The sequence below is a fragment of the Vulpes vulpes genome, chromosome 1 (genome assembly GCF_048418805.1).
Source record: "Vulpes vulpes isolate BD-2025 chromosome 1, VulVul3, whole genome shotgun sequence".
NCBI lineage: Eukaryota > Metazoa > Chordata > Mammalia > Carnivora > Canidae > Vulpes > Vulpes vulpes.
Window position 1 is genome coordinate 24358687 of NC_132780.1, and position 19555 is coordinate 24378241.

Sequence of the window (19555 nt, forward strand, 5' to 3'; positions counted from 1 at the left end):
AGCTCACAGAGAGGGAAACTGAGGCTCAGGCAAGGCAAAGGCTCCTCGTCAGGGTCGCTGCCGGGCTGGCGTCCTTCGCTACCGGCAGGGTCCTCAGGAGAGGCCGCTCCACTCAGGCCACACAGCTAGGTCTGGCTTCTCCTCTCTATCTCCTACAGCCTGACCTGTGTGACCTGAGGTAAGTCCCTCTCTCTCTCAGTTTCCTCATTCCGGGCGAGGGGCGCGGCGAGGCGCCAGGCGAGGCGGAGCGCGGCAGCGGACTGTGCCCCCGGCGCTGAACGCCTACTCCCGGGCGGGGCTGGCGTGGGGCGTGGCCTGGGTGGGGGCGGAGTGGGCGGAGCCACAGCGGGGCGGGGCCAATAGGGGGAGGGTGCGCCGGGGTTGGGGCGAACTCCAATGAGGGGCGGGGCTCAGGGCTGTGGGGGCGACCTCGCCGTCGCCGGAAGGGGCGGGGCTACGGTTGGGGCGGGGTTTAGAGTCCTTGAAAAGAACGGCGGGGCGGGACTCAGCGAGGGGCGGAGCTAAGGGCTTCTGGGTACTCCGTACCCTACGCCGGGCGAGCGAGGATCGAGACTTCGGAAGGCCTCGAAGCGGGCGGGGGCGGAGCTGTGACGTTAGCGGGGGTGGGGCTCCGTGAGGGGCGGGGCCAAGGCCTCTACCTGTCGCCGGAGGAGGCGGGGCTCCAGTGGGGGCGGGGCTTAGGGTCCTCGAGTTGACGCCGCCGACGCTGGGGGCGGAGCGTAACGGGAAAGGGCGGGCTCAGTGCGGGCGGGTTGGGGCTGCGGCGGCGGCGACGCGGGACTGGGCCGGCCGGGGGGGCGGGGCCTGCCGGGAAGGGGCGGGGGAACCGAGAGGAGCCGGGCGGCGGGCCGGCCGACGACCCGACCCGCGGACCGCGACAGCGGGACGGGCCGTGCAGCCGCCATGACAGGTGAGCGCGGGCGGGCGGGGGTCCGGGATGCCCTCCCGGGACTGGCGCGGCGGCCTGAGGGCGGGGGCGGCGGTTCTCCGGGGTCTCCCTGTAGCCCCTCCAGCTTCAGCCCAGGACTCCCAGAGGGGCGCGTACCGCTGGGACGGTGCTGTGTCCCGGGACGTCCCCGGGGAACCGAGGACACAGGCTCAACCCCCTGAGGCTTTGTGCTGCGCCGGGGACCCTTACCCCTGCAGCTTCCTTCCCCGGGGACTGGGGCCCAGCCCAGCCATCCTCCCGGAGCCTGATCCCACTGGAGAGCCTGCCCCCCTTGCAGCTTCCTTCCCGGGGCCCAGCCATTACCCCCCCCCCCACACACACACACAGCCTGATCCCACTGCAGAGTGCCCCCCCACTGCAGCTTCCTTCCCTGGGACGGGTGCCCAGCCATCCCATCCCCGCCCCCCCACCCCGCCCAGGCCTGTTTGGATTGGAGAGCCCACCCCCCTCCTGGTCCCAGCTGAGCAGGGGAACTTCAGTGGGGGAGACACCGGTGATGGTGATGGGTTGGCGAGGGACCCTGGACAGCGCGATCAGGGAATGTGGTTGCTCCCAGGGGTTGCTCACTGGAGTCCCTCCAGTAGGATGTCATGGGCTGGGACCTGATGTTTTTTGGGACCACAGTATCCCACCTAGGTCAGAAGAGACCCTAGCTGCTTCCCATTCCCCTGTCATCTCCCCTAATCCTTTATATTTGTGGCTAAGTGCCTCCCATCCAGAGTTGCTGTAGAGGGACATATAGGGTGTCCTCTATGTGGAGAAGGAAATAAAGCCTCAGGTTAGATGAGTGCCAAGCCCCAGGCTGCCGGGGTAGTCAGTGGCAGAGGCAGAACAAGACCTATGTCCTGCCCAGGGCCCCTCAAGGTCCTGTGGGGGACTCCCCTCCTGCCCCTTTCTCACAGCCAAGTCTGAGTGCCGAGCCTCTAGAGATCCCTCCTGTCACAGCCTGTCGCTTCTGAAATGGGGAACTGAGGCCCCGAAAGTGCAGACCCAGTGCAGTGAGATGGACTGTGCTTTGCGGGGCTGCAGGGATGAAGTCCCTGGCTCACTGACCCTGTGCACTGTCGGGGCACCTGCCTTGTGCCGGTCCTGGGGCCTCCATGACAGGTTGCAGGATGAGCATTTGGACCTGATGAGTCTGCCCAGGCCAGTGCTAGCCAGCTGTCACTACATCTGTTCCTGTTGCTGTGGAACCAGACCCTGCCTTGTGGGGTGCTGGGGACTGAGCCCTCTCAGCTCCACACCTGAGGCCAGGTCCAGCCCTGAAACAGGAGGGGATTCTGAGAGGAACAGGAACCAGTGGAGCCCAGCAAGGGCTCTGCAGGGGAGGACAGTGAGCTTAGCACAACATGGTGCGGGGAGAAACCACAGGACAGGTGTTCCCATCCTTGCATAGGGTCCCAGGCAGGATGGTGCCAATGGGGGCTGCTCTGCAGGATGGCTCAGTGGCCTGGGGTAAGGCAGCTCCCACAGGACCTTGAGTGCCAGGCAGGGGCAAGGGTTTGGGGTCTGTGGTCTTAGCACCAACTGGGTAAGAAGGTAGGGGAGGTGGGGCTTGGCCAAAGAAGCTAGCAAAGTCCTGCTGGGTTTTGTGCCAGAGCATTCCCCTCTATCCCTGAACACTGTCTGGGACTGTTGATCAGTGCCTGGGACCAGAGCCATTTCGTTTTCCTGTGCTTTTTCGTTCCTGGGTGTGGCCCTCCGGGTGTGGTTCGCACACACAGCTTCTAGCCACCACAGAAAGCTTCAACCCCAGGCTGTGCCACCATGTCAGGTGACTCACACTTTCCGCAATAGACTTCTCTTTGCTCGGGCTGCAGCATGAGGAGCCGCCACAGCATCTACCCCTTAGTCCACCCCATAGCCCTGGGCCATTCATTCCAGCACTCTTTAGTGAGCTCCTGCTGTGTGCCTGCCCTGTGCACATACTGCAGAGACAGCACTGGGCAGAAGAACCTGCAGCCAGGCCAGGAGCAGACTTGATGCAGCTAACTGTACAGTTAACTACTATGTTAATTACACAAGTGGGGAGTCTGGATGTCAAGAGGTTGCCACAAAGCTGTGCATGGGTCCAGCCTCCATCCATCTTCACTCCCTCACTGGCTGAGGTCTTAGGCAGGCGCTGTATCTCTTTGCCATGTTTTAGTGTCCCCATCCACAAACAGGGGTGGTGGTCTTGCAGGAGTTGCAGAGCTACTGGAAAGACGCATAGAGCCTACATAATGTGCCATGAACTGTGGCCACTGTTCTTGCCTCTTGAGTCAGAGAGGCTGCAAGTGGTGAAGCCAGATGACCAGGGTGGTCCTTCCCATGTGACCATGTGGGTCTTCTGGTGGCCCTGCGAGTAGCTTCCTCAGCACGGTGGGGCTGCTGATGAGTCTGTCTTCCAGGTAGACTTTCAGGGCCTGGAAAGATTCAGAGGTTCGAAATGCATATTTTTGAGGGAGAAAGACCAGCCAGGAGGAGGTGGCAGTAGGAGAGAGAGAGAGAGATGAGTCGGCTCCATGATGTGACCCCATTTAAAAATTTTTTTTAAATTTATTTATTTATTTTTATTTTTTTAAATTTTTATTTATTAATGATAGTCACATACAAAGAGAGAGAGAATGGGACAGAGACATAGGCAGAGGGAGAAGCAGGCTCCATGCACCGGGAGCCTGACGTGGGATTCGATCCCGGGTGTCCAGGATCACACCCTGGGCCAAAGTCAGCCGCTAAACCGCTGCGCCACCCAGGGATCCCTATTTATTTATTTTTAAATTTTTATTTATTTATGATAGTCACACAGAGAGAGAGAGAGAGAGAGAGAGAGAGGCAGAGACACAGGCAGAGGGAGAAGCAGGCTCCATGCACTGGGAGCCCGACGTGGGACTCGATCCCGGGTCTCCAGGATCGTGCCCTGGGCCAAAGCAGCCAAACTACTGCGCCACCCAGGGATCCCAAAATTTATTTATTTTAAAAGAGACATGCACAGAGAGACAGAGACACAGGCAGAGAGAGAAGCAGGCCCCTTGCGGTGAGCTCAACGTGGGACTCGATCCTGGGACCTGGGATCACAACTTGAGCCAAAGGCAGGCGTTCAACCATTGAGCCACCCGGGTACCCCGATGTCACCCTATTTTAAAAAATCAACTTTACTGAGATTATTTACTGACAACAGGTACACTTATTTTAATTATTTTAAATTTTTTGACAAATTTATGCATCCATGGAAATACCAACCCAGACCCAATGAAGTCAAACATTTCTATCACTCCAGAAAGTTCCTTCATGCTCCTTCCCAGGCAATGCCACTGGACCCAAGGATTCATTTGCTATCTGTCCTTTCCTTTTTTTTTCCTTTAAAATTTAGCCATGGATTTTCAAAGTAGGATTTCTCTTTAATTAATATGTTTTATTTTTAGTTATTTTAGTATACAGAAAATTGAGCAGTTGGTATAGAGGGTCCCATACTCCTCCCCAAACCCACTTTCCTTTATTAATAATATCTTGCATTGATGTGATATATCTGTTACACGCAATGAACCACTGTCAATACGTTATTACTAACTAAAGCCCATAGTTTACATTATAGTTCACTTCTGTGTTGTGCATTCTATGACTTTTGAAAAGGGCGTAGTGTCCTGTAGACCCCCCCATTACAGTGTCACACAGAGTGGTTCCACTGCCCTAATATTCTCCTGGGCTCTACCCCTTCATCACCTGTTCTCGCCTCAGCCCTGGCAGATCTTTCTACGATCTCCATAGTTTCACATTTTCTGGAATATCGTATAGTTAGTATGTTAACTTTGCAGACTGGCTTCTTTCCCTTAACAATATGCATTCAAGTTTCCTCCCTGCCTAAAAAAAAAGTTTCCTCCTTGCCTTTTTGTGACTCCAAAGATCTTTTCTTTTATCCCTGAATTTTATTTCCTTGTAAAACTGATTAAACAGAGCCACTGCACAATTATGCATTCACCTGTGTGTGCTAAAACGTACATAGTTTACCGTGTTAACCATTTCAGTGGCATGACATACATGCACTGCGTTGTGAAACCATCAGTACTGTCTGCTTCCAGAACTTGGTCATCACCCGGGGAACGCTGTCCCTGTAACCAGCAACTCCCTTCCTCCCCTGCCCCCAGCCTCCGGCTCTCTCTATAATTTGCCGTTCTGTATATTTCATATAAGTGGAAATCATGTAATATTTGTCCTTTTGGGTCCTTGTTTCACATAGCACGTTTTCAGGGGTCACCATGTTGTAACGTCTGTGCCAAGTTTCCTCCCTCTGTGCCTGTGGAATGTTCTACAGGGTGCGTTTATGCATCCATCTGTACGAGGACTCCGGGGTTGTCTCTGCTTGTTGGCTGCTGTGAGTAAAGCCACCCTGAATGTCAGGCAGGTCAGCGAGTCCCTGCTCTCAGTCCTGCGATGAGCGTGTGCCAGGAGGGGCTTGCTGGGTCCAGGGGTAAGTCCGCGTTTGACTTTCCTGTTCTCTGCAGGGGTGGCACCGTTAGTCCCCCAGCGCTTGCTTAGGGTTCAAGTTGTCCCCGTGTGTGTCCCACTCTCTGCGTTCCTGTTTGTATGTGACTACATGTGAGCACCCGCTCCCGAATGTGAAGTGTTTTCTCATTGTAGTTTTCTCTGCGTTTCCCTCGTGACAAGTGGCTGTGAGCATCTTGGCATGCTCTCCAGAGTCCTGTATGTCTTCTTCACAGAAGTGCCTTGTCAAGTCCTTTGCCCATTTTTGAATTGTGTCACATATGGGTTTTGTTGTTATGGAATGATAGGAGTTCTTTTTACATTCTGGGTATTGCCCTTATCTGATGTATGCTTTGCAAATATTTTCTCCCATCCTGTGCATTGCCTTTCTCCACACACAGGCCTACCCACTCAGAATAGGGTTTCCTTCTGGACTCTATTTTATTCTGCTGGTCTGTATGTCTGTCCTTATGCCAGTGTCACAGTGTTTTGATAGTTGTAGCTTTGTTGTAAGTTTTAAAACCAGTGTGAGTCTTCCAACTTTGTTCTTTTTTTCCAGGATGGTTTTGGCTATAAAGGTTCCTTTTAGGATGAAAACCAACAAACATCATTGGAGTTTGGATAGGAATTACATTGACTCTGTAGATCACTTTGGGAGTATTGTCATCTTCACACCATTAAATCTTCCAGATCCGTGAACAGAGGGTATATTTCCATTTATTTTTGTATCTTTTTAAATTTCTTTCAGTGATGTTTTGAGTTTTCAGTGTACAAGTCTTTAACCTCCTTGGTTAAATTTATTCCTAAGTATTGTGTTCTTTTTGATACCATTGTAAATAGAATTGTTTTCTTAACTTTCTTTTTGGATTGTTCATTGTCAGTGTATAGAGATGGAACTGATTTTCATGTATTGATTTTGTATCTTGTAGCTTTGCTGAATTTGTTGATTGATTTTGACCTTTAAGATTTTCTATATATAAAATCATGTCACCTGCAAAAAGAGATAATATTACTTCTTCCTTTTCATTTGAATACATTTTATTTCCCTTTTTTGTTTGATTGCGCTGGCTGGAACTCCCAGTGCAACTTTGAATAGGAATGACGAGGGTGGGCATCTTGCTTGGCAGGATTCCCTGGTCATAGGGGAAGTCCTTCAGTCTTCCCACACTGAGTATGATCTTTGCTGTGGGCTTGTCATATATGACCTTCTTCATGTTGAGGAAATTTTCTTCTATTCTTAATTTTTGGAAAAATTTTTTTCTTTATTTTCTTTATTTTTTAAAAGACTTTTATTTATTTGACAGAGAACACACAAGCAAGGGGAGGGGCACAGGCAGAGGGAGAGGCAGACTTCCCAGTTAGCAGGGAGCCCAACCTGGAGCTCAACCCCGGGACCCCAAGATCATGATCCGAGCCGAAGGCAAATGCTTAACTGGCTGAGCCACCTAGGTTCCCTGAAAGGTCTTTTCTTTTCTTTTCTTTTCTTTTTTTTTCTTTTCTTTTCTTTCTTTTCTTTTCTTTTTTAAGATTTTGTTTATTTATTCATTAGAGACACAGAAAGAGAGGCAGAGACACAGGTAGAGGGAGAAGCAGACTCCATGCGGGGAGCCAGATGTGGGACTCGATCCCAGGACCCCGGCATCACGACCTGAGTTGGAGGCAGACGATCAGCTGAGCCACCCAGGCGTCCCTAACGTTTTTTCTTTAATCAAGAAAGGGTAATCTAGGGGGATCCCTAGATGCCCTTTCTGCATCGCTTGAGATGATTGTGATGTGTGTGTGTTTTACTTCATTCTATTAACGTAATATGGATGGATTATCACATGTTGAAACATCCTGGTATTCTGGGGTATGATCCTTTTAGTATGCTGTTGAATTCAGGTTACTAGTGTTTTGTTGAGGATTTTGGCATCAGTGTTTATAGGAGATATTGGTTGTAGTATACTTGTCTGGTATTAGGGTGATGCTGTCCTCGTGGGATGAGTTAGGGACTATTCTTTCTGTTTTTCGGAAGAATTGAACTATTAGTATTTAAATGTTTGGTAGAATTCACCAGTGGAGCCATCTGTTGCTGGGCTTTTATTTGTTAGGATAGTGTTGATTAATAATTTAATTTCCTCGCTAGTTAGAGGTCCATTCAGATTTGTCTATATTTGTGTTTTGCTTTTGGTACATTGTGTGTTTTTAGGAATTTGTCCACTTCATCTCATTTGTCAAATTTGTTGGGTTACAAATTTTCATAGTATTCTATTGTAATCCTTTTTATTTCTGTAAAATTGGTAGTCCTGTCCCTACTCTTATTTCTTATATTAGTAACTTGAGTCTAGCTCACGGTTTGTGAGTTTGTTGATCTTTCCAAAGAACCAACTTTTGATTTTGTTTTTCTATTTTCCATTGCATTTATCTTTGCTCTAATCTTTATTGTTTCTTCCCTTCTGGTATTTTGGGTCTAGTTTGCTCTTCCCTTCCTGCTTCCTTCAGGTGTAACAGGTAGATTGTTGATCTGAGATCTCTCTTCTGTTGTAAAGTGTATACAGCGTAAATGTCTTCCTCCGAACTGCTTTCATGGCATCTTGTAAGTTTTGGTGTTTTGTATTTATATTTTCATTTGTCTCAGGGTATTTTCTAATTTCCCTTGGGATTTCTTCTTTGATTCATTCATTGTTTCATTTTCACATAATTGTGCTTTTTCTAGTTTTCCTTCTGTTACTGATTTCTGGCTTTATTCCATGTGATCAGAAAACACCCTTTGTATGATTTCAGTCTTTTAAAATATGACTTCTTTTGTAGCCAAACTTGTTTTGTGGTCTTTCCTGGAGTGTTCTGTGTGTGCTTGAGGAGAGGGCATACAGGCCCACCTCGGAGTTCTTGTGGGTTTGGTTCCAGACAGTAAATAATAAAGCAAATATTGCAATCACGCGAGTCTAGTGAATTTCTTGGTTTCCCAGTGCATATAAAAGTTGCATTTACACTATATTGTGATCTCTCAAGGGCACAGTAGCATGTCTGACAAACAATGTACGTACCCTAATTAAAAATATTTTATTGCTAAAAAATGCTACCAATCATCTGAGTTTTCAGTGAGTCATAATCACTAATTGCAGATCACCGTTAACACTTATAATGATAATGAAAAGGTTTGAAGAATGAAAAGTTTGAATTGTGAGAATTATCAGAATGTGACACAAAGACATGACAAACAGGTGACGTTGGAAAAGTGGCGCCTGTAGACTCGCTCCACACAGGGTTGGCACAGACCTTCAGTTTGTAGGAACACAGTGTGTGTGAAGCCCAGTTAGATGGGATGTGCTTGTGCTGTTGGGTGGACTGTCTGCGTGCATGTGTGTGCGTATATGTGTGCATGTGTGAGTGTGAGTGTTTACAGCACAGCCCATACCTGCAGTTCCCTTGCTGTTCTGGCTGTTCCTGGAAGTGGGGTACTGATGGCTCTGCTGTTATTATTCATTAATACTAAACTTTTACTATTATTTGGGGGCTCTGATAGCTGACGCCTGTTTTAGATCTTGAATTGACCCTTATATTGACACGTGATGTACTTCCTGCCTCTCGTCTTTGGGACAGAGTCTCTCTTGTCCTATTTGTGCAGCCGCCCCTGCTCCTTGGGCTGCTATTTGCCCAGCCCCTGTTCCCCTCTTCTCACTCTCGGCCCCTGGGCGTCTTTGGGCTAGAGTCTTTTGGGGACAGCATATAGTTGAATCATACTTATTTTAATCCAGAGGAAAAAAGCTCTACTTCCCTCTATTCCTGCCCCCAGCACTCACCCTCCCGAGGCCCCCTGATGCTTGTGCTCACCAGATATGTGGTTCTGCCTCCCATAGAGTAGTTAGTTCTCTGACACCCATTGTGAGTCTCATGGTTCAACTCACTTCTGACGCATCAAGTCCCACCTGTTGGGGGCTCAGTGCTGCTGCTTCTGAGTGAGTGGCTGTAAATTGAGGGTCCCATGACCCCCATTTCTGGTGCAGTCATTTATTCAGCTCACAGAACCCGGGAGCTGGCTCCACATACTATTGCCAGTATGACAGAGGGTATTTCAAAGGACATAAGTGAACATCCACATGGAAGAGGAGCTTAGGGCACAGGCCATGGGAGGGGCTCAGAGCTTCCATGCTCCTTCCACAGGGCCAGGCAGACCACCTTAGCAGCGCCTCATGCACTCAGCAACCAAGCTCTTCAGGCTCCTTCCTGTGGCTTGGTACACAGGTTGTTTTAGGCACAATTGATGAAACCACTGCCCTTGGTGACTGATTCAGTCTCAGCCCCGCTCCCCTCCTGGAGGCCGGGTCCAGGGGACAGAAAAGCTCCAGGCCTCTAACCATGTGCTTAGCTTCACCGGATAGCAGCTCCCATCCTGTGGTTCTTCAGGGGCTTTGGGAGTCTCCGCCCATTGCCATGAAGTCACATGAGGCTGAAAGGGGCTTGTTAGAAACAGCAAAGCCACCTCCCCCTTCACATCTCCTCACTTAGGACATCCCCAGGCTCGTGGGAGCTCTGGACCAGGAATTGGGATGAAGATCAAGAGTGTAGTCCCTACTTTAAATCACAGCATCACAAATCCATTTTGCCAATCTGTGTCTTTAATCTGTTTACATCTAAATACATACTGTAATGACTGATAATAACTTGTTTCTGCCTTTTTGCTATTTGTTTTCTGATGTCTGTAGCATTTTTGTCTTTTGTGGTTAGTTGACTTTTTCTAGTAGCACATTCTGATTCCCTTTTGTCTGTATCCCGTGGATATTTTCTTTGTGGTTACCCTGAGTATTGTGCACAATATAACCATCGAATTGACTTGATGCTGAGTTAATTCCAGTCACACACAGGCGCCCGGCCCCTGTCCGCGGACACGTACGCCAGGCTGCCACGGGGTGGAGGTGAGGGTGGGGGTGAAGGTAGTTGATGCTGTGGAATCACACTCCCCCTGGGGGATCCTATGTCCCCACCAGCCACAAACACCACAAACCCACCCCTGGTTGTTAAAGGCCCGTTGTTCTGAAGAACATTCTTAACAAGGAAGAAAGTGCACTGTGATGCTTTAGTGATGGTCCTGGAAGAAGAACAGTGGGGAGAGCACCCCTGGCCCCCGGGTGGGCACCCCGCTATGCTGCAGCGGCTTCTCAGGGCGTTGCAAGCAGCGCTGTCCCGTGGCCACGCCGACACAGGCTGCCCTGTCTTCTCCAGTGAGCTCTGTGGCATCGAGAGCGGCTGGAGCCTCCACTCTGCCTCTGAGCCCAGGGGGTCATTCCAGTGCACTGGTGCCCACCATCTCTAGTGCGGGGAGGGCAGGACGGGGGTTCTGGGCTGTGCATCTTGCACTCGGGCGGGAGGTCAGCAGTTGTCAGGCTGCTTACGGCTGATGTGCCTCTGGGGGCCACAGTGTGTGTGTTGTGGGGGCCTGCTGCCCACCCCCCAGCCCTGCTGGTCATGCCCTCTGCCCTCTGCCGTTTCAGAGCAGACCTACTGTGACCGCCTGGTCCAGGACACGCCTTTCCTCCTGGGCCGGGGACGCCTCAGTGAACAGCAGGTGGACAGGATCATCCTGCAGCTAAATCGCTACTACCCCCAGATCCTCAGCAACAAGGATGCACAGAAGGTAGTGGTGGGGGCTGGCATGTCCCATTCCACCCACTCTGGGCTGGGAGAAGACGGGAGGTGGAAGCCTGGCTCTTGCGGTTACCTTGGGCCCAGAGCATCAGCTCTGCCAGCCTCTATGTCTCCTGTCATGGGGACCTGCGGGTGGCCCTCCAGAGATGCCAGGGGCACCGCAGGCCGTGGAGCAGCCAATGCACCCAACGGGCCTGGGGCCAGCCAGCCTCTACCTCCACTGCCGCAGGGTCTGCACCCTGCCTCCTGCAGAGGTTCAAGGATGGACAGACTTTTGGGGACACCGAGGGAGGCTGGGTGCTGCTGCCTGTGCCACCCATTCTCTGAATTCCCCACAGGGCCAGGGCCTTAGGGTGCAGGGCCCTCCAGCAGAGGAGGGACTGAGTAAGCCCTGCTCTTGGAGCTGCAGCTCCTGCCCTGGTGCAGGGTGACGGGGTTTGTGAGTGGGGCTGTCCGCAGGGTTGGGGCCTCTCCTGGGCACAGCGAGCTTGATCCCAGCACAGCCAGCATCTTCATGGGCCCTGCGCCAGCTCAGAACTTCAGTTATGAGAGGGGCAGTAAGTTAAAAGTATGGGTCAAATGTATGCCTTTTATTGTACTTAAAAGTCTAAGATACATTTGTTGTATAAAAAAATTGAAAAGTTTGAGATGTTTATACAAGAAAAGGGAGACTCTTGCCTGTACACACCCACGCTGTTCCGTTCCTCATAGTTTCCATGGCTCCTGCCATGTGCTTCCTGTGGCCTTGGATTTCTGGTTCAACTCTGGTTCCAAGGGGGGGGAATGATCCACTGCCACCAGGTGGCAGCACCAGGCCACAGCTTCTAGGTTCTGGGGATCCAAAGTGCCTGGTGCGCTGACCTTTAGAACCACACGTTTCTCCATGGAACACATCAAAAGAACTTGGTTTTTTCTGCCCAACCCTTGGGTGTTAAAAACTTGGATCACATTCCTGTAGACTGTACAAGTTATTTCCTTATGCAATCGCTCGTTCCTTGTGCTGTCACCTCATTGGTTCCCCATAAGGACCCTACCATTTGGGTTTTATTATATCCTTTTTACAGGTGAGGAAACAATCGTGGGGTGAAGTGACTTGCCAGAGTCACACTGCGAGCCATTAGATCCTAACAGTTGGAATAAATCCCCACTGTCCTTGCTGTGTCCCGGCCTCCGCAGGGAGGGAGTGCGGGACCGTGGCTGTGCTGTGACCGCAGCACTGCCTGAGGCCCCCCAGGCCCTGTCCCCCACTGACCTCCCCTGCATCCTTCCCGCCCTCAGTTCCGGAACCCCAAGGCGTCGGTGCGCGTGCGGCTCTGCGACCTCCTGGGCCATCTGCAGCGGAGCGGCGAGCGGGACTGCCAGGAGTTCTACCGGGCCCTGTACATCCACGCGCAGCCCCTGCACGGCCTGCTGCCCAGCCGCCTCGCCCCGCGTACGTGCACCACCGCCCTCATGCCTGTGTCTCCGTGGGTCCCGCCACCCCTCCGCACCCTCCGGCGGCGCACCCAGGGCCTCAGGCTGGTGCTAGCCTGGAGGGACGGTCCCCGCCCGAGCGCCCAGGTGGCGGCTTAGTCCTGAGGTCCCCCTGGTCCCCTGCAGGAGGGGCTGCTGTCCGCCGTCGTCTGATGTGCAGCCAGAGGGACGGAGGGGCCCCACCGCTGGGTGTGGGTCACGCACCCAGGCGTCCTCCTGGGCCATGGGGAGAGCGCGCTCCCAGCCCCGGGCGGGGGCGGGGGGTGGGGTGGACAGCAGTCCCAGGGGGACAGGTGCCTGCCCCCGGGAACGATGGCCCCGCCCGCGGCCCCCCGGGTCTCAGGAAGTGGAGAGAAGACGTGAAAGTCAAGGTTCCCTCTGCGGTGCCGACCCCCGAAGCCCGGCCCGGAAGGCTGGGTACTCACCGCCGGGTGCTCACATCCGGGTCTCGCCCCCACCCCACGGTTGGGGATGGGCCCCCCTGTGGGCGGGACGAACGCTTGCCCCGCCCCGCTAACCTGCCCCATCGTCTTGTTTCCAGAGCATTCCGATTGCACAGACCTAGACTCAGGCGCCATGGGCCACGAGCTCAGTGACAGGGGTAACCGCCTCCTCCTGTTCTCTCTCACCCCCTAACCCCCCCCCCCCAGCTCCCGCTCCTGCTCCGGCTCGGGGCTGCTCCTTCGCTCCCTCTGCATGGGCCCCGGGGTGCTTGCTGGGCGCCCCCAGGTCCACAAGCCGCCTGTCTCCCCAGGACCCGTGGCCTTCCTGGCCTGCCTCGGCCTGGCTGCGGGGCTGGCGCTCCTCGTCTACTGCTGCCCTGCAGGTGGGTGCCGCCTGGCCTCTGCGTGCCTCAGTTTCCTTGCCTGCGCAGTACAGGGCGGGGCCGGGGGCCGGGCCGGGGGCCGGGGTGGGGTGGGGTGGGGGCGGCCGTGGGCGGGGAGGGGCGGGCCTCGGAGGAGGCCGGCGCGGGCGGACTGGAGCAGGACCCCTGCCTGTGGCCCCTACGTCACCCCCCCTCCGCAGGGCCTTTCGCAGCTGAGCGTGGGGGCCCACCAGGCAGGGCCCTCGTGTCGCTGGGCTATTGAGCGTGGGGACGCCTGGGCGGGTTTCTGAGGCCGCCTTGCCTCCCAGACCCCAAGGTGCTGCCAGGGGCCCGGCGCGTCCTGGGCTTCTCGCCCGTCATCGTGGACAGGCACGTCAGCCGCTTCCTGCTGGCCTTCCTCACGGACGCCCCGGGGGCGCTCTGACTCCCCCTCCAGCGGGAGATGCCCCCGCCGGCCGCCACTTCTTTTCTAAATGCTTGTTTTTCACTATTTATACTTTTTAAAGAAAGTTATCTTCGCCTGACAAAGGTGCTCGACATTAAATGTTGAAGCCTTGTCACTTCTCTCAGGAATGTTTTCTAGATGATTCCCACCAAGACCCCGTGGCCCCTCCGGCGGGGGTGGTGGAGCCTGGGGGTGCCTGGGCACCCCTGCCCACCACGTTCCTTGTCCCCCCACAGGTCCTCTCCAGTCCCCACCCCCGTGGTGTGCACCCATCCCTGCCACGGTGGCTGCCACGGTGCCCCATCCCTGCCATTCCCACCGTCCACCCCACCAGTGTCCTCGTGTGTCCCTGCGGGTGGGGCTGCACCCACACCTCCTGAAGAGGAAACAGGAAGGGGGCCCAGCCTTCCCTGCAGCCCTCTACCCCTCCGTGGTGTGTCCCCATCAAGGTCCCGGCCACACCTGGCCTTGCCAGCCCTGTGTTGGGAGGGGAGGCCGTCCCCACCGGGAGGCGAGGACCTGGCCTTGTGGGGTCCACTGGGTCCATCTATGACCACAAGCTGGAAATGAGCATGAGATCCTGTCCCAGATTCTAGGCAGGGTCTTGGAGGAGAACAGTCCACAGAACCTTTAGAGATGAAACCGTCATTGCGCCATCTGAGGTCCTGGCCCCTGGCTCCTCATCCCCCCCCCACACACACCCCCAACACCCCCACACCCCCCACACCCCTGCCTGGGTTTGATGGCACCAGACACCTCATCCTCAGTGTGGGGACACAGGCCTGGCCCCTCAACCAGGGTGTCTACATCCCTGTCTCACCTGTCAGCCTCAGGTTCAGGATCCCAACATGGAAACTTCCCTTGTGGACACCGGAAGGCAAATGTGCAAGTCCCTTGGCATCGGGCCTTAGCCCTGAGGGCCCTGGGAGCCCCCAGGGACCCCAGCGCTGGGCCGTGCCCTCCTGCCAGCCGCCCTCATAGCATTGCACCCCCTCCGGCGTCCTGTCACCGCCTGTTAACTGCCGCCAAGGTGGGGCTTGCACCCGCCCTCCCTGCACACCACATGCGCTAACGGATGCTTCCCCATCAGCGCCTCCCCCACAGCATCCTGGGGAAACAGAAACATATCTGTCAGCCCAGGTTCCCCCAGGATGTTTTTGGAGACATGGGCAGGCCCTGTGGAGGCAAACGGCCTGGAGCAGGGGGAGCTGCTCTGGGCGCGGTGCCCCACCCTTAGCTCAGGGCCCACCTCCCCCACCCCCACCCCCCCTCCTGCCTCCGTGCCAGGGGCCTTGCTGTGCCTGCAAGCTCAGCCTCAGCTGGCGTGTGCGCTTGTGCGCTGGGAGCCCCTGGGAGCTCCCCAGACAGCGCCGCCCGGTCACATGGACAGCGCCGCCCGGTCACATGCTCGCCACCACTTCTCTGCGAGCTTGCCCGGTGGTGGCGAGGAGCGGGGGACGGGATACCTGCGGGGACGCAGATAGGTCTGCCTGTGCTCCACGGTGAGCCCGCGCAGCCAGGTGGGGAGTTGCGAGCCTGCTGGTTCCCCAGAGTCCCTCCGCAGGCCAGGCAGGGCTGGAGACGTGCGTCCTTCCAGAACCAGGCCCCCGGGCTGTGCGCCTGCTCCCAGCACCACCAAGACTGCCTGCCAGTGGGGCGTTCCCTGCTTCACCCTGGCCTCGAGTGCAGCCCACCCCTGAGGCTCAGGCTGCTGTGTGTGGTCTGCAGCCCCTGCCCATCGTGAGGGGGCAAGATGCCCATTCCTGGAGTCAGTTTCCTCCTGGGCAGGCACCCTGGGGTGCTCTCCATGTCAGGCCCACTCTCAGACACAGCTGGGAAGAGGTGATGGGCACACCCTGGTGTAGAGGGGTATGGTGAAGGGGTGTACGCCTGGGTAATGGTGGTGGATGCTCCCAGGTGAAGACACCCCGGGAAAGAAAAATGAGGCCGCTCCGTGTTGGTGCAGACACGGCTGCCCCCAGGAGGGGAAGAGAGGTTTCCAGCGTATTCTAAGTTCAGCTGGTGACCCCTGTGCTCTGAACGTTTGTGTCGCTACAAAACCCACAATATCAAAACCTAACTTCCAAGGGGATGATGGTAGGGGTGAGGCCTTTGGGGGGTAATTGGATCATGAGGGTAGAGCCCAGGATGGGATTAGTGAGCTCTGAAAAGAGACTCTCAATTGTCTCACTCTGCCATGTGAGGACACAGCAAGGAGGAGCGGTTCGCACCGGACACCAAATCTGCCGATGCCTTGATCTAGACTTCCAACCTCTTGAAGTAAATGTCTACATCTAAGCACCCAAATCAAGACAGCACCCTTGAAGAAACATCCCAGAGACAGGTGGGCCCAGCAGGCCTGTGGCGGGGAAGGTCCTACTGCTGTCTGCCACCTGAGACCCATGAGGCCACTACTTCCCAAACGGGGTAGTCACTGCCTGTCCCACGTTCAGTGGTGCATCAGGGCAGGAAAGGCACCATAGGTCACAAACTCCCCTGCCCCCTTGCCCCATCAGCCTCAGGCCCTCACTGTCCTATATATCCTCACCTCCACACATCTATAGCTGGAACACCCGCGATCCTTGCCTGAGCACATTTCACATGCTGTGCCCACAGCTGGAACACTCTCTCCATGGATTTAACCTTCAGACTTTGGTAAAATGTTACCTCCTCCAGGAAGCCCTTCCAAATACTACAGTAACAAGAGTAGGTCCTCATCCTGGCTATAATAGTCCTGGGATGCCATTTCCACCTTCAGAAGAGGCAGGGAGAGGCTGCCCAGGGTAGAGAACAGTTCCCAGGATTACATATGTGATGGGTGTGAGGAGGGTTAATGAGAGAGTGAAATGAGGTGTGAGGAGGTGTGGGAAGGGTGTATGGAGGTGTAAGGAGGTGTGTGGGGGGTGTGAGGAGGGTATAAGGAGGTGAGAAGTGAAATTGAGGAGGTGTGAGGAGGGTGTGAGGTGTGAGGAGGATGTGAGGGGGGTGTGAGGAAGTGTGAGGATGTATGTGGAGGGTGTGAGGAGGGTATGAGGGGGATGTGAGGAGGTGTGTGGAGTGTATGAGGAGGGTGGGAAGAGGTGTGAGAATGATAGGAGGTGTGAGGATGGGTAAGGAGGTTATGGAGATGTGAGTTGGGTGTGGCGGTGTGAGGAGGGTGTAAAAGGATGTGAGGAGGTATGTGGTGTGTATGAGGAAGGTGTGAGGATGTGAGGAAGTGTGTGGAGGTATGAAGAGGATTTGAAAAGGGTGTGAGGAAGTACAAGGAAGGTGTGAGCAGCATGTGAGGTGTAAGGAGGATGTGAGGAGGTGGTGGGAGGTGTGAGGAGTATATGAGGAGGGTGTGATGGAGGGTGTTGGTGAAGAAGGGGTCTCCTATGGCAGGAGTTTGGGCTCTAGATGCCCTTCCCTTGGGCGGATGTGGTTAGGGCCGGGTAAGGACACAGCCTGGTGTTTGTGAAGCAGGAAATGCAGCTGCATCTTGCACAACACAGCGCTCCCTCTAGGGAGAGGGTGGCGTTGACTGCAGGTGCAGAGTGTCTGGGTGAAGGTGCTGACACTGCTGGATCCAGGGTAGTTATTTCCGGTTTTCCTGGGTCCGTGTTCTTCAGTAGGCTCAGAAAGTCCCGTTTTCCCTGTTGCCCCCAAAACCTCTGCTCAACGCCAGGCCTGACCAGGCCCCTGGGTGGCCTCCTGCTGGACGGGCCCCAGGCCTACAGTCCCACAGATGGGATGAGGGCCCCTCAGCACCAGCCAGGCAGCAGCTGGGACCCTGGTTCTTACCAATCTGGAAGGCCAGGACCCATCCCCCTGCTGAGAGTGTGGGCTGGGTGCTGCGGGGTGCGGGGCTACTGCTGCCCTGGGGCACGTTCCTCACGCCCCACACATATCCGGGTCCTTCCTCTTCTCAGGTCAGGACACGGAGGCCTGGATGGGAGGACAGTGGGGAGGAAGGCCAGGGGTAGGAACTGGTGGTAAGTAGACCTGGGAGACAGGGTGGCCAGGGTTGGCCTTCTACAGCGCAGAGCTACTTCCTCACGTGTGGACAGGCCCAGGCAGCAATGACCCGTCCACTGCTACCAGTCATCATCCTAGCCCATCCGTCATCCTCTCAGGACACATCTGCTCCTGGTCCATGCGGCCTCTGGCTCTTGTGCGGCAGGCCCCTTCAGCCCCCCTCAGGCCTGACACCCCCTGGGCTCCCTCAGTCCCCTGCCCAGGCCCCCTCAGGCCTGATCCCCCCCCAGGGCCCCTCAGCCCCCCTCAGGCCTGACCACCCCCAGGCTCCCTCAGCCCCGACCACCTTCAGGCCCCCTCATGCCCCCCACCTGGCCCCCCACCCACAGCACCCAGGCTGCTGGTCTCCCTAAGGCATGTCTATTTCACATCCTTCTCACATCTCCTGGCTCCTCGCCCCCCTCCTTCCCTCGCAGGGTCTTACTGTCCCCCAGGGCTCTGTGGGCCCCGGTTCTGAAGTACCCACTGGGCCTAGTTCATGTGGTCTGCAGCAGACATTTACTGAGCACCAATGTATGCCAAACATGGTGCCACGGACACAGGGCAGAGGTGGTGGCATTGGCCTCAGAGAGACTGGCAGGTAGGACCGGCTCTGTCTAGGGGCAGCCCTGTCTTGGGGCAGGCAGGGCAGGAGCAGATATGAGCAGACGTGGGCCAAGTGGCCCTGTGGATGCTGATGCTGGCCGATGGTGCCAGAGCAAACCCAAATGGCCCACGGTGACTGGGAGTGTGGGAAGGACCCACAGGGGGGCCTGAGAACCACCAAGAGCTCTCAAGGCCTCAATGGAAACATTGGCCTCTGAGAGCACATCAAGGCCTCAATGGAAACATGTGGAGTGAGGGTCAGGGGTCAGAGTGGCCACCAAGGTTCAGGCCTGGGAGCTGGGGGGGGGCACATTGGGGGCAGGGGCAGTGGGGCCCAGGATGCAGGCCCGCCCGCTGCCCCCCAATGTCCCCAGTGTCCCCAGCGCCCGTGGAGGCAGCCGGCCTGGCCACTGGGGCTTGGTCCAGGCCCCTGGGCTTCCGCTCTCTGGCAGGTGCTAACAAGCTTCCTGTCCCGGCCAAAGGAGGAGCTAGATGACCTGTTGGCCATGTCCATGGCGCTGCCCCAGGTGATGACCACCCGGCCCACATCTTGGGCCACAGATCCCCATGGATCCCCTGGGTCCACCTGTGCCAGACTCTGGGCAGGACAGAGCCAGAGAACAGGCCGCCCAGGACAGGAGCAGGGAAAGGAGACAGGATGGGGTGCCCCCGGGTGGGCTGGCAGGAGGCCCAGGTTGCGGGGACAGGTCAGGGTGAGAGGGGAGTGAAGGGGAGGCTGAGCCCCACCCTGGGGCTATTCCCCAGTCTGTGACCTCTGCCACCAACCCTGGGCACCCCAACGCAGCGCTATCTGCCCCCCCACTGGCAGGAATACCTGCCCTCCCTCTGCCCACCTGCTTGTCTTCCCCCCGGGCCTCGCCTACACGTGGATCACCACTTTTCCCCCCTCCATGCAGGATGCAGAGACGCTCACCTCTGCAGATGGCTGCCTGGGGCCCCAGCTCCCTGCTGCCCAGTGCGTCTGTACCTCCTCTCCTCCGTTTCCCCATTCTTCCCTGGAAGATGTGGCTGATCGGGGGGAGGGGCAGAGAGAATCCCAAGCCAACGAGGCACCTCGCACGGAGCCCAATGCGGGGCTGGATCCCACGACCGAGACCATGACCTGAACCAAGATCAAGAGCTGGACGTCTGC

The 19555-nt window shown here is 55.6% G+C and overlaps 1 protein-coding gene across 2 annotated transcripts; it reads left to right on the forward strand.

Moving 5' to 3' along the window:
• The first annotated feature begins 775 nt into the window (after positions 1 to 775).
• On the forward strand, positions 776 to 13919 carry CARD19 (caspase recruitment domain family member 19). Of its 2 annotated transcripts, none has more exons than XM_025984405.2 (6): positions 776 to 931; positions 10903 to 11045; positions 12335 to 12488; positions 13071 to 13130; positions 13284 to 13355; positions 13664 to 13919. In XM_025984405.2, the coding sequence occupies exons 1-6, from the start codon at positions 925 to 927 to the stop codon at positions 13777 to 13779; spliced, it is 552 nt and encodes a 183-aa protein (XP_025840190.1). In that variant the 5' UTR covers positions 776 to 924; the 3' UTR covers positions 13780 to 13919. The 2 variants fall into 2 exon arrangements, with proteins under 2 accessions (XP_025840190.1, XP_072616727.1); XM_072760626.1 differs by having other exon boundaries at positions 798 to 931; positions 13556 to 13758.
• The last annotated feature ends 5636 nt before the right edge of the window (positions 13920 to 19555 follow it).

Coding starts and splice junctions, on each gene's coding strand:
- CARD19 (XM_025984405.2), top strand. Junction 11,046..12,334: donor GCAACAAGGATGCACAGAAG/GTAGTGGTGGGG, acceptor TCCCGCCCTCAG/TTCCGGAACCCCAAGGCGTC. Junction 13,131..13,283: donor CCACGAGCTCAGTGACAGGG/GTAACCGCCTCC, acceptor CTGTCTCCCCAG/GACCCGTGGCCTTCCTGGCC.